At 42.3% G+C, this 15,141-nt stretch overlaps 1 protein-coding gene across 1 annotated transcript; it reads right to left on the bottom strand.

Moving 5' to 3' along the window:
- Positions 1-12,519: 12,519 nt before the first annotated feature.
- Positions 12,520-13,665, bottom strand: LOC310876330 (formyl peptide receptor 2-like; the record flags this gene model as incomplete). Its single annotated transcript, XM_083789854.1, has 1 exon — positions 12,520-13,665. The coding sequence occupies one exon, from the start codon at positions 13,663-13,665 to the stop codon at positions 12,520-12,522; it is 1,146 nt and encodes a 381-aa protein (XP_083645980.1).
- Positions 13,666-15,141: the final 1,476 nt, after the last annotated feature.

The following is a 15,141-nucleotide window of genomic DNA, read 5'->3' as shown; positions in this document are numbered from 1 at the left end:
GCCGGGAAGCAGCTGCGCTATCATGAGACAAAAGCCTTGAGCCTTACCGACAGAACTCGGGGAGAAAAAAGATACCTCAGGACGTTTGTTTAGGTGCTGGTGTGTTAATGCTACTTTAGTTTGCAAACTCTGTCTTTGTCTTAAGAATTGCACTACACTTACAATCTGAATCAGTGTTTGAGCTTCTGACAACAATGTCATGGTTTGATAACTGAGCCAATTATATAAAGACGGATTTAACCACGACGACACGCGCTTATTATTCATCATCATCATCATCGTCACAGCAGCATTTTTTTCAATGGCAATAATAAAGTTACAAAGATTGAATCACATAGCGCTAAACAGCACGTGTGTGCAGTAAATATATAGCAGATCCCCTCCAAAAAACGCTACCAGAGCATCAAATCTCGTACCACCCGTCTCAGTAACAGTTTTTACCCCCAGGCAGTCAGGCTGCTGAACAGCTGACCTTGAACTGTATTGCACTTCACTTCACTTGCACTTTTCTTTTCCTGTTTTTGTCTTTTCTTGCACTATAGATGTTTGTTTATGTCCTGTGTATGTAAGACTGAGAGTGCTCTGAGCAAAATAATGTTCATTGTATGTATACTCTGTATCTATACAAATGACAAATAAACCTGAACCTGAAGAATGGATTACAAGAGCAATCTCATCAACAATGTCAGAACGCAGCTAGATGATCAGGCTCCACCACACAACTGAACTGCGAAAGCACTTGACTGATCCGTGCGACGACGGGTAAACGTTATACTTTTAATACTGTTAAGTCTGTAAGTGATTCCATTCTCTTGCATATTGCACCTTAGTGGGGCTTTTTTCTATAGTCTGTTTGCAGTCTGTACATACTGGAGGTTGGATTCGCTCACTGCACTGTCTGTGCAGGACGGACTGTAAACATTAAACACGTGTCCCCCTCCTGTATCGGACTGTAAACATTAAACACGTGTCCCCCTCCTGTATCGTCTGTGCAGGACGGACTGTAAACATTAAACACGTGTCCCCCTCCTGTATCGTCTGTGCAGGACGGACTGTAAACATTAAACACGTGTCCCCCTCCTGTATCGGACTGTAAACATTAAACACGTGTCCACCTCCTGTATCGGACTGTAAACATTAAACACGTGTCCCCCTCCTGTATCGGACTGTAAACATTAAACACGTGTCCCCCTCCTGTATCGGACTGTAAACATTAAACACGTGTCGCCCTCCTGTATCGGAGCGTGCAGGACGGACTGTAAACATTAAACACGTGTTCCCCTCCTGTATCGGACTGTAAACATTAAACACGTGTCCCCCTCCTGTATCGGACTGTAAACATTAAACACGTGTTCCCCTCCTGTATCGGACTGTAAACATTAAACACGTGTCCCCCTCCTGTATCGGAGCGTGCAGGACGGACTGTAAACATTAAACACGTGTCGCCCTCCTGTATCGGAGCGTGTATCGGTGGCATCAAATCCGATCTCCGATACATTAATTAAGCTGGATCGGAGGCCGATACCGATATAATATCGGATCGGTTGCATCTCTAGTTTTAACTGTCTGTGTCCCTTTCTGTATGTGAAGAGTGCAAACAGACTGAAAAGTGGACTGGTTAAGTAATCAATTGGCAGGTGTGGGGTGCCATGGCAATCAATTGGCTGAGGCAGAGGCTGGAAATTGCACAAGTGAGGGGATTTAGGCTGATTAGGCCCACTGGCAGAGCCTGACCAGGTGTGCTATGACAAGTTGAAAATAGCCAATCTACAATCTCACAACAGCTCGCAGTGCAAGGTATTGCCACTGCAATGCTGTAGCTACAAAAAATACAATATTTCTAACAGCAATGCCATTTAAAAGTATTTATAAGCAGTGTTGGAATAAATACTCTCATTTCTGACTTGACAACTTTCTTTCTTTTCAACCAAGGTTCATGTTTTAGGTTGTGATTAAAGAAAGTAGAAGATTAGTGTTCATTTGTTTATTTTCATTTGCTGCTTTCTTTCGTTTTAGCGATTTTAGCTATTTTTGAAAGGGGGCGGGGGCATTCGAATATGGGGCTGATAACATTTTTTTACAAAATGTTATGACGATTTCTTTAATAATATTTACTATAGCCCTACTAGACCCCTGGAAATGACATCTGGCCTCAGAATATCACGGGATCAACTGAATGTGAAGGAGGATACTGGGGGGGGGGGTGCCATACTGTGTGTCATAGGCTCAATATGTCAGTTTGTCACCTCACCGTTGACATTCAACAGATCCCGTGATCTTTTGTGGCCAGATGTAATTTCATGGGGTCTAGTAGGACTTCACTATAGTGTAGAAAAACAAATCGCTATAACATATTTAGCCCCATGTTCGAATGGCCCCCGCCCATGTTAAAAATAGGTAAAATCGCTAAAACGAAAGAAAGCAGCAAATGATCTTTCATTTGCTGCTTTCTTTCGTTTTAGCGATTTTACCTATTTTTTTAATGTATGCTCATCTTTTACTTTCTTAGGTAAAGTACCAAAAGTAGAAAGTATAGTAATTCTACAGAATGTCCCATTACAAGTTTTCAAATGTGAGCTTGTAGATCGGCTACTTTTGTATACATGTATACAGGACTGAAGTGGTTAATGCATGTTTTGTAATAAATATTTTTAAAAATCTGCAAAGTAACTATAGTAACAAATGTTTTCAAATAAATGTAGTGGAGGTAAAAGGATAATATTTGGATCCGATATGTAGTTGTAGAAGTAAAAAATATTGGGGGAAAACTTTCAAGTGCAAATACCTCAAAATGTAAAGCACAACTTTTCAACCAAGGTTCATGTTTTAGGTTGTTATTAGAGAAACTAATTTGCAGCTTTCTTTTGTTTTAGGGATTTTAGCAGTTTTTGACAGGGGGGCGGGGGGGCATTCGAGCGTAGGGCTAAATATGTATTTTTGTACAAAATGTTATGCCGATTGTTTTATTATTTACTATAGTCCTTACTAGACCCCAAGAAATCTGGCCACAAAAGATCACAGGATCTACTGAATGTGACTGACATATTGAGCCTATGACACACAGTGTGGCTTCCCCCCCAGTAGACTACCTTCACATTCAGTAGATCCTGTGATCTTCCGTGGCCAGATGCAATTTCCTGGGATCTAGTAGGACTATAGTAAATAATAATAAAAAATAAATCACCATAAAATGTTGTACAAAAATACATATTTAGCCCACATGCTCGAATGCCCCCGCCCCCCTGTCAAAAAGAGCTAAAATCCCTAAAACGAAAGAAAGAAGCAAATGAAAAAAAATTAACACTCATCTTTTACTTTCTCTGATAACCTAAAACATGAACCTTGGTTGATCAAAACTAAAGTTGTCCTTTAAGGAATGACCGAAGAACTCAAATTCCCTCTAAAACTGTTTTTGAGTGGTGTCACTCCCTTGGGTGGCTGGGTCTGAGCACCAAAACACCATGGTTTGTTTCACCATCTGTGCGCAACCTAACGCACACACAAACACACACTCACGTATTAACTGTAAATATGATGATTTCGGGTGTGCCAGTACAGTACAGTACAGTACAGTACAGTACAGTACAGTACAGTACAGTACAGTACAGTACAGTACAGTACAGTACAGTACAGTACAGTACAGTACAGTACAGTACAGTACAGTACAGTACAGTACAGTACACATTAGACTAGGGACCCCCACACGGTAACCATTTCGGACACGGGGCGGCACGCGGGAACCTTGCCGGCACCCTGGGGGTGCGTTACTGTCGGTCTGGAACGTTTTGCGCAGTGAACACTGTAATAACATAACTGTAACAGTGTAACATCATTGTAATAACACTCACCAGTCTGCCGGGGCCACAGGCCGGGGAGAGGCAGGGAGCCAAATCTGTACCTCTCCCCCACGCTGTTCTGAGGAGGGTCTGGGAGAGGCAGGGAGCCAAATCTGTACCTCTCCCCCACGCCGTTCTGAGGAGGGTCTGGGAGAGGCAGGGAGCCAAATCTGTACCTCTCCCCCACGCTGTTCTGAGGAGGGTCTGGGAGAGGCAGGGAGCCAAATCTGTACCTCTCCCCCACGCCGTTCTGAGGAGGGTCTGGGAGAGGCAGGGAGCCAAATCTGTACCTCTCCCCCACGCCGTTCTGAGGAGGGTCTGGGAGAGGCAGGGAGCCAAATCTGTACCTCTCCCCCACGCCGTTCTGAGGAGGGTCTGGGAGAGGCAGGGAGCCAAATCTGTACCTCTCCCCCACGCCGTTCTGAGGAGGGTCTGGGAGAGGCAGGGAGCCAAATCTGTACCTCTCCCCCACGCCGTTCTGAGGAGGGTTCCAGACAAGGGTTGTACTGTACTGTACATTATGTGTTGCATGTCGTTATAGGTGAGCCGTACTGTACTGTGCATTATGTGTTGCATGTCGTTATAGGTGAGCCGTACTGTACTGTACTGTACATTATGTGTCGCATGTCGTTATAGGTGAGCCGTACTGTACTGTACTGTACATTATGTGTCGCATGTCGTTATAGGTGAGCCGTACTGTACTGTACTGTACATTATGTGTTGCATGTCGTTATAGGTGAGCCGTACTGTACTGTACTGTACATTATGTGTCGCATGTCGTTATAGGTGAGCCGTACTGTACTGTACATTATGTGTTGCATGTCGTTATCGGTGAGCCGTACTGTACTGTACTGTAAAATTATGTGTCGCATGTCGTTATAGGTGAGCCGTACTGTACTGTACTGTACATTATGTGTCGCATGTCATTATAGGTGAGCCGTACTGTACTGTACTGTACATTATGTGTCGCATGTCGTTATAGGTGAACAGTACTTTACTGTACTGTACATTATGTGTCGCATGTCGTTGTAGGTGAACAGTACTGTACTGTACATTATGTGTCGCATGTCGTTGTAGGTGAACAGTACTGTACTGTACTGTACATTATGTGTTGCATGTCGTTGTAGGTGAACAGTACTGTACTGTACTGTACATTATGTGTTGCATGTCGTTGTAGGTGAACAGTACTGTACATTATGCCCAGACAAGGGTTCCAGACAAGGGTCCCAGAAAAGGGCACCAGGCATCGTTTTCCTTTAAAAATAAACAAAGAAAAAAAGGATTAGACCCGAGGACAGTTTTCTGAAAAACTGTCAGTGGTTCTCAAACATTTTCATGTCAAGGACCCTCATCTGAAAATATGCTGTTCCAAGGACCCCCCCCCCCCCCCCCAGAAGCAAAGTAAATTTGAGTTAAAAACGTTCGCTCTGAAATAATATATTAAAAGATTTGTGCCACATTTTCCACGATTTTTCAAAGAATAGCAGAACTACAAGCTCATAGCGCGGCACATGAGCTTGTAGATCTAACATATTGCTTAACACCAAAAGGGGTTCCCGCACTCAAAAAGAAAAAAAATCACACCTCAAATGGTGTGATTTTTTAGATGATATTTAGCCTCTCAGACCGAAAACTAAAGAATATTTTGGTGTCTGATGAGATTTTGTCCATTTTATTCTGTATTGATGTTGGTACCATTCATGTATATTATTAATATTAATACATATAGGCCTACTGTAGGAGTCGATATAGCATTATGTATTGATGTTGGTACCATTATACTGTAGGAGATATATAGCAGGCAGATGTTGATCAAAATAACAATTCTTCTACATTCTCTAATTGGGTAGACTTCTTGTAAATTAAGTAATGCAGATGTTTAACAATAATTGAACCCTTGAGAATATTTGGTTTCATTTTACCCGGAGACCCGGATTTTTTTTTTTTTTCCTCAGACTTTTCAAAAAGTATTCATTTAAAAGACGTTTACGCCGTGGACAAAGCCAACTGGAGTTGTGACAAATCATGAAAGAAAAGGCAGGATGCAACACTTTTTGTTTTTCTTACAAAGTATTTGATCGGCCCAAAACATTGTGTTTGTCATGATTTCTGACCACTTGAGTTGGCTCTGTCCGCAGCTTAAACATCTTTAAATAAATACTTTTTGAAAAGTCTGAGGAAAATTAACGTTATTCTTTCCCGGGTCTCTCGTCGTCATGAAAGGGTGCAGGACTGCAACGCTCTATAAGGGTCAATTTGGGTACCATCATTTAGCTGGGGACCACCTAGCTGGAACCCTCTCAAGGACCACTGGTGGTCATGGAGACATATGGACACTGGGCTCACTTACTTCCTGGACTACATGTTGTCTCAGTAAGACAGCCCTCCCTCTATCCACAAGGAGCAGCAGTGCACAAAGCATTATGGGAATTGTAGTCCAGGAAGGAAGTGAACCCAGTGTCGATGCCATCAAAGACACTGCTCAAATATTAAAAACCACATATTACACACACAAAGACCCCACGGAAAGTGTTCTAAATCTTCTAATCGTCATTAACATTTTGTTTTTGCAAAGAAAAAAGGGTAAAGTGTCCCTTTAATATTCACCAAAAGCAGAGCAGAACTCCCACCACGAGACTCTGGCAATCAATCAATCAATAGTAAATACAGTAAGCAACAACTATATTAATGGCAAGTATTTCATACAGCTCAAGTTAAAACTATCCGTTTACAAAGAAATCTGACCCGTCTGAAGTGAGTGGTACGGTACTGTACTGTACTGTATCTGTCTGTGTGTTAGGCTGTGCAACAGTGACACTTGGTGGTGAACACACACTATATATTTCCGTGCTCGGACACACACACACACAGCGGCCATCTTACCAATACCATATACGTTAATGGAAAGGTGCTAACAAGGTGCAACTTCCCATAGACAGCCCATTCATCCAAACAGAAAAGTCCTCTCTGATTGTATTAAACAAGGTCAAACTCACCAACATTGCAGCTGTAAGCGGAAAGCTTGGATTATTCTCTTTCTATCCTCAAAGTGTTTGTTTCATAAAAATCCACTGTAGACATGTTATGACTTAGAGTTACTTTGTGTCCTTGCGGGTGATTATTTTTCTTAAGTGCTGGACTGGAGTTTGGGAGCGCTCGTTATAGATATCACTCAACTGCCATAATGCAAGAGGCAGCAGGACGTTGCTTTACTGAAAACGAATGCTTCCAAACTCTGATGGAAACATGGCATCTGCAAAAGGTCAATTGACCAGACCACGGCCATCTTGCCATCAGAGTTTGGAAGCACTCGTTTTCAGTAAAGCAGCGTCCTTCCTGCTGCCTCTTGCATTTCATGTGCAAATTCAAAACAGGTGGGAGTCGAGTGATATCTAACGAGCACTTCCAAACTCCAGCACTTAGAAAAAGAATCACCTGCAAAGGAACATGTATACAGTGGATTTTTATGAAACGAACACTTTGAGGATAGAAAGAGAATAATTCAAGCTTTACGTACGGCTGCAATGTTGGTGAATTTGACGTTGTTTAATGATTGGGAACCCCTTTTGGTGGTTACATTACGTATGTTATATTTAGCTATTGAAAAATAGCAGATCTACAAGCTCATAGCGCGCCACCGAGTGGCGCGCTATGAACTTGTAGGTCTGCTATTTTTTTTTAATCGTTAAAAATGTGCCTCAAATCTTTCAGAAAATATTCATGATTTAGAATTTTTTTTTTTTTTAATTTCGACGCCAGGCCTGAATGGGTTAATACAATCAGATAGGACTTTTCTGTTTGGATGAATGCGTTGCCTATGGGAAGTTGCACCTTGTTAGCACCTTGCCATTAACTTATATGGTATTAAAAATGGCCACGGTTGCACCACTCAAAAAGACTAAAAACACCAAACAAATATGAACAGGAACACCCCTCCACAGTGCTTTGGCACCTTCCCAATCAACAGGATTGCCAACAACACTGCAGATCAGACAGGCCGGTGACCCACAAATAATTTAGCTTCCGCACAGTGTCAATAAATTAACACATTAAAAAAAACATTGTAGTTATCTCGTGTTGTTATACTTAAACATGGTCTATATTATGTTGTACACAAGGAACGAAACATACGCAACACAACACGACTCAACAGTCACTTCCAATCCAGCAGCTGGTGATGTCAATTAGTCATTTTGACTGTGTGTGTGTGTGTGTGTGTGTGTGTGTGTGTGTGTGTGCGTGCGTGCGTGCGCGTGTCTCCAATCCAAATCACAATGTTGCACATTAAGCAATATCAACTGTGGACCCATGGGGGGGGGGGAGATTTGTATGAAATGCATAAAAATAGCAAATCTACAAGCTGTCCAAATATTGCAGCACGCCACACACACACACACACACACACACACACACACACACACACACACACACACACACGTAATAGAGTACAAAAGTAAAATGTAAAATTGGAAATACTCAGCCAATAAAAGTGATCATATCACACAAAACAACAACAACTAGTTGCTGCTTTATCAAGAAACAAAGTGAAATTACACGCAGGCAATTCCATCAATTATTTTAATGATAATTAAGCAGTTAATTAGCTAAGCCAGTGCACCATTGGTCCTTCCAGCCCAGGTGGTCCCCATGAGCTAAATGAATGATTGTCATTTTGATCAATTTGCCTGTCACCTCTCCTAATAGGTGGTACCAACATCAATACAGAATGGAATTGTGGACAAAATCTTTTATAGAAGTGTATATTTGTTAGTCTCATGTGAAATGTAGCCATGCTGCAAAACTGTTTCTTCAATCAATCTTATCCAACGACACCAAAACATTCTAATAGCCTATATAGTTTTGGGTTTGAGTAATGATCACATCAAATGGTGGTTCCGTGGCTCAAATGGGTCTGAGCCTCAGGGTCTAAATGTCATCAAATGGTGGTTCCGTGGTAGCCCAAACATTTAGATTCTCGTAGAGGATTTTTTTTTCGATTCTGGCGAATCTCTCTACGAGAGTCTAAAAGATAACCCCGCCCCCAACGTCGAAGAAGGAACGTTTGTGCCTCAAAATCACTCTTACCTTGTACTAATGCAAAATCTAAGCTGCTTTAAATGTTGCCCCACTTGTTTGTGAGGTGTTCGCAATCAGATTAAACACAGCACATGCTTATTTTTCAATAAAAAAGGTATTTTAATCAACTCTGTTTCGGAATCTGGCGGCCATCTTGCTTTTCTCTCCATTGTAAATGCGCAAGAGAACCCTGGCCGCTAGGGGCGCGGGCAATATTCTGTTGCGCCGTTTACCGCATTTACATACCATTAAAATACCTTTTTTTATTGAAAAATAAGCATGTGCGGTGTTTAATCTGATTGCGAACACCTCACAAACAAGTGGGGCAACATTTAAAGCAGCTTAGATTTTGCATTTGTACAAGGTAAGAGTGATTTTGAGGCACAAACGTTCCTTCTTCGACGTTAGGGGCGGGGTTATCTTTTAGACTCTCGTAGACCCTCTACGATAATCTAAATGTTTGGGCTAGTTCCGTGGCTCAAATGCTGAATAAATAAATAATGGACCCTGATGTGTGAAAGGTTGAAAAGCACCGAGCTTAAAGCTAACAGTAGGCCAACATTAACACTCACCTGAGTTGGATCAGCTGATGGAGAATGATTGGAGATAAAGGCCTATAAAGTTTCCACTCTTGCAGAAGCGTTTTTTTTCACCAGCCTGGTTAAAAAACACGGTCGGCTCTCATTAACTCCATGATGTCAATGAAATTATAAGTTACATTCCGAGTTGTTTCATTAATATTAAAACAAACGGCTTGTGCCTTGTTGCAACAAACACTAGCAGGAGCAGCGTGCTTATTGGGCGCGTGTGTGTGCGTGTGACCAAAAGGTGGCGTTACTGGCGTGCATGACCTGATGACTTAAATCCAACCCTCCCCCCGCACGCACGCGCACACAGACGCGCGCGCCGCGCACGCACACACAAGCTAGTCTTTATTTTTATTTTTTATTTATTTTGCATAGTTTCCATGACAGTAATAGACTGACTGACATTATCTGGCTGCATTGAAGTGTATAGCCTATAATAATATATGATTCAACTTTTAACGTTAATTGTTTTAAAATGTTTAGTAGCCTATACCTATAGTAAAACGTTTGTTAAATGTAATGTATTTATTTATTTATTTCTAATGGATGCCTTCCAGGCCAAGGCATCCATTAGTAATGGATTATATTCGCATCTTTGATGTATTTACAAACTCATCTGGATCAAATGGATTATATATTCGCATCTTTGATGTATTTACAAACTCATCTACCTGGGCAACCTGTGGTCAATGGCAGATTTTGGCACATGATAAAATCACTTTCACCTAGAAACTCCATTCACACGTTTTTTTATAATTCAGCTTGTGTGGGCACACATGCTGGAACGTTTGACTTTAGATAAGATAAGATAAGATCTTTATTGTCACTGTATGAGACATACAACGAAATTCTGTTTAGTGCAGCACAACATAACAGTATCAAGAGAGGACGCAAAGACAACGAAAAAAACACTGAAGGGGCTAAAACTAAAACTTCATGGCATAAAACTGTTAGTCCGCCATCATAGTCCAGTCCAGTCAAGTCATCTCAATCCATTAATAAATATTAAATATTCTAATGCACTGTTAAAATGATAAGATAAAATAAGGGGACCACACAATCATAAAATCCATGTGCAAATGTATCATCAGTATAGGAGGGGACCATGGGGGAATATATTATATACTGTATACTATTGCACTTGCCCATATGCTATTGCATATATACTATATCATATTGCGTTTGCCCATGGTCTATATTGCACTTGCCAGATACAGGACAGTCATATGCGAGTGTGTGTGTGCGTATATGCGAACCAAGCAGTGTTTTCAGTGTGTTGAAATGTTTTGTAGTTTTTGAGTTATTTAACTTAAACACAGAATGCATCATTTTGTCAATGGCAATAGGCAATAGCAAAAACTTGGGCACAATTACAAATGTAGGTATTTAGCAGACGGTCTTAATCCAGAGCAATTTACATTAAGCAAGACAACAACAAAAACATGGTGAGCCGTACATTTTTTCATGTGATGGACATTTTCATCAATATTTTATTTTTTGCCACAGACAAATCAATTATTTGACCATAAATACATAATAAACTGCACATTTTGAGTGGTGCAACCACTCCAAAGAACATCAATGTCCCTATAGGACTATGGGACTATATGTCACTCACTATGGGCCGATTCATACTCCTATTTTACCGCTGTTTCGGCGCTGTAGTGCCGAAATGATTTCGGCTCGTCAGAGATTTTCAGTAGCACCGAAGAGCCGACTTTGCAATCTAGAGATACTCTGTTACAAGTAAAAAGTACAGAATTCGAAATGCACTTGAAGTACCAAAAAGAAAACCTGAATTTGAATATTTTGATAATAGCAGATCTACAAGCTCACAATGCGCATGATGATGAATTGTGAGCTTGTAGATCGGCTATTCAAATGGCTGAAATGTAGCCTGAGGCAAAATTGTACTTAAGTATAGTACTTGAGTACATGTAGGCTACATTAGTAACTTTACACCACTGCCTTTTAACAATGTTTTCCTTTTAATAACAACTAATTATAACGATAATGATCGCTAACAGCACCTTTACGTAACACAGTAGACCTATGAGACTTTAGGGTCTTTCATTTAATGTTCAACTTTCTCTTTCTAGGATCTAACCTGTGGGATGATGATTATTGCCATCGCACATATCCCTCTGCGAGGGATATAAGCCTCGCACAATCCTACTGTCTGGCAGGTATATCTCTTTGTATCCTACTGTCTGGCAGGTATATCTCTTTGTATCCTCCTGTCTGGCAGGTATATCTCTTTGTATCCTCCTGTCTGGCAGGTATATCTCTTTGTATCCTACTGTCTGGCAGGTATATCTCTTTGTATCCTACTGTCTGGCAGGTATATCTCTTTGTATCCTACTGTCTGGCAGGTATATCTCTTTGTATCCTACTGTCTGGCAGGTATATCTCTTTGTATCCTACTGTCTGGCAGGTATATCTCTTTGTATCCTACTGTCTGGCAGGTATATCTCTTTGAACACCTTTAGTGCTACGATTGTGCGCGGGGAGACAACAATTAAAACAATTTAAGAGCCATAAACGACAAGACGTTTAATTGCCAATTATGGACCGGATGCCACGGTCGTTAAGACGTGTTCTTTTGAAGAAAAGAAATAAAGAAAAAAAATCCATATTTCTCTAATCTGGTGTACAGGTGATGACATGCACATTACATGCATAATAGAATTACATTTTCTTTCTTTTTTTATTATGGGCGAATTGGCAACCAAAGCCTAAACTCGTGACCACCAGGTGGCGCTGAAAGAGTTTTAACACATCTTGCCTGTCCAAAATGTAATTCTTGACTGCCCAAAATGTAATTCCTGGAAACGCCACTGGTCTCTACAGAACCGGCTGTAAAATGGTATTTATGGTATTATTGGTATTATTATTATTATTTAGAGTGAGCTGGATACCTGCATTTGTAACCTGCTGGTGGCCACGCCCACAGAGGCGCTCCCACCAATAATGAAGCGCCAATGCGGTGCCCACACCCATCACCAACCAAGTGAAAATAACTATAGGCTAAGTACGCTTTGGCTCCGACACAGTGTGACAGACAGGGCAGTCTCTACGTCTGGGTCTGTGGAAGTGTTGTTGGTCTGAGGAGGCTCTTCAGTCTCTGGACGGGTGACGTCTGAGTGTGTGGAAGTGCTGTTGGTCTGAGAAGGCTCTTCAGCGAAGGCTTTCTCCAGAACCTTTAGGACGGACCTGCTGCGGAACACGTCCTTGAAACCCTGACTGAACACGTACAGCAGCGGGTTCAGGCAGCTGTTGCCAAGAGCCAGGGCGAGGGTTATGGGATCCCCGAAGACGAGCACCAATAACAGTGTTTCAATGTCCACTGTCCACTGTCCACTGTCCATCACACCCATCAGAGCACACACAGCATAAATCAGCCGTATGATGTGAAAGGGGAGCCAGCACAGGAAGAACACGGCGATAACAGTTGCTATGACTTTGAAGGAACGACCTGATTGGCTGGCCAGCGAGCGGGTATTCCTGAGCCGGTAGATGATGACGGAATAGCAGGAGACGATGACGGAGAAAGGAACCACGAATCCCACAACGAAATTAATGATGGCGGTGTGTTTAATGGATTCTTCGCACGAGACCTTACCACTGTGTCGATCTCTAGTGTCCCTAAAGATGAAGTCAGGGATGCTGGGAGCCAAGGCCAGAACCCAGACTCCCAGACTGACCCAGGAGGCCTTTCTGACGGTGCGGTGACCACTGCACCGAGCCCACAGTGGACACACCACACCAACACATCTGTCCACACTGATGACCACCAGAGTGTAGATACTGGCGTACATGTTCATGTGGAAAACCAGACCGTTCATCTTGCACATGAACGGGCCAAAAGGCCAGTGGTCTTTCAGAGCACTCTCTGTGATCTTCAGCGGCAGGAAGGCCGTAGCCAGGAAGTCGGCCACAGCGAGGTTGAGGTACCAAACGGTGTTGACGGTTTTCTTCATCCTGAAGCCCGTCGCCCAGATGACCACACCGTTCCCCAACACGCCGAGCACACACACCACGCTGTAGATGACCATGGACATGATGAAGTAGCTTTTAACCAAGTAGTCATAATATGTATCAGGTGTGGTCATATTCTCCATTGTCAAGTTGTCATAATATGTATCAGGTGTGGTCATATTCTCCATCGTCCTGAAACCCAAAAATAACAAAACAATGAATATAAGGTCAATATATACGCCATGTATTATTATTAGACTGACTGAACATATTGGGTGCCATGACGTCCATACAAGATTTGTATTGTTTAAGGGTTTCATATTAATACTTATTTCTTTTTTTTGAGGGGCACTAGCCCCTCCTATATTCAGCTATTAGTGTAGATTTATAGGGCGCTAGCCCCTCCTATATTCAGCAATTAGTGTAGATTTATAGGGCGCTAGCCCCTCCTATATTCAGCAATTAGTGTAGATTTATAGGCCCTCATTTATCAATTGAGTGTAAAATCTGCCACAGATTCAAGTGCAGGTTTCGTAGTACACCCACGTCGCCACGGCATTTATAAAGTGATCGCAAACAGCTGATCCTTCCTTAATTTCGTTCCGACGTTAATAAATGTGACGGCTGAAATCTATCTGGCACGCCCTATGAAATCAAGCCTCGCCCTCGTTTTTGCGACATGAACAACTGCAGTACGATCTTGGAAACCATAGTTACATCAAGTCAAGCCTTCCTTGCCTTGCTGACCGCCTCACCCCCCTCTCATATACTGTACACACACACACAGACGCGCGCACGCACATGCAACTTGCAAGCAACTGTCACTGTGTGTTAGTTGTATATGCAATTATTAAAATGTTTATTCATTTAATATACAACAAGATTAATGAACGAAAACCTGAAGCTGTGATTATGTGAAGCATTAATTAAATAACATTGCTCACGACGTCATTGGAATGAGTTTGGACACGCACGTGACAGATGCTGTTTTCCTCCGCTCCTGTTCTGTCTGTCTCTCTCTGTCACTGACCTGCATTAGATTGCCTCCCTGCGCAGCCTAAAGTTTAGGAAGTGAAGTTGGCGGTAACCCGTGATTTTCCATAAGAAAAAGAAGCGGTCCCCACTTTGCGCTGCCTCGACACTGTCTGCATATATGTCACATTTATTGGCATTCGAGCGCGTCGCGTTTATCCTTAATTAAAAGGACGAGACGTAACGCGAGAAAGACATGCCTGTAGATCGCAGTTGCCTGGTAGACTTGACTATAGCTGCATTAGCCTGGTTAATAAACCAGACCGAATCAGCTGTTGGCAAAAAAAAAATTGCCTGCCTGCGGATTACGGTCTGGAGAGGCTCAATTGTACGCCCATTTCCTACACCAGAGAAATGGGGCGGCCAATCGGGACACGGTATGCAATATGGGCGGGCTTTGGTACAGTGACTTTCAATGCTTGAGACCTTTGACTGACAGTAGCTCTGACCAATTGCGTCAAAGAGAAAATGTTTCAACCCCCCCCCCTGGAAATGAAATCCAAGCTGAGCGTCCCCAGACTAATATCCCGCGGTCCGTGCGATATTAGTCTGGTTTATTAACCAGGCTATAGCTGCATAGCCTCGGTCCCAGGCTTACTTATCTGCGAAAAGAAAATCTAAAGCTGGAGCAC

Source organism: Protomyctophum parallelum, assembly GCF_964188405.1.
Source record: "Protomyctophum parallelum genome assembly, chromosome: 19".
In the NCBI taxonomy this organism is placed as follows: Eukaryota; Metazoa; Chordata; class Actinopteri; order Myctophiformes; family Myctophidae; genus Protomyctophum; species Protomyctophum parallelum.
This window is presented reverse-complemented; position numbering and strand designations above follow the sequence as displayed.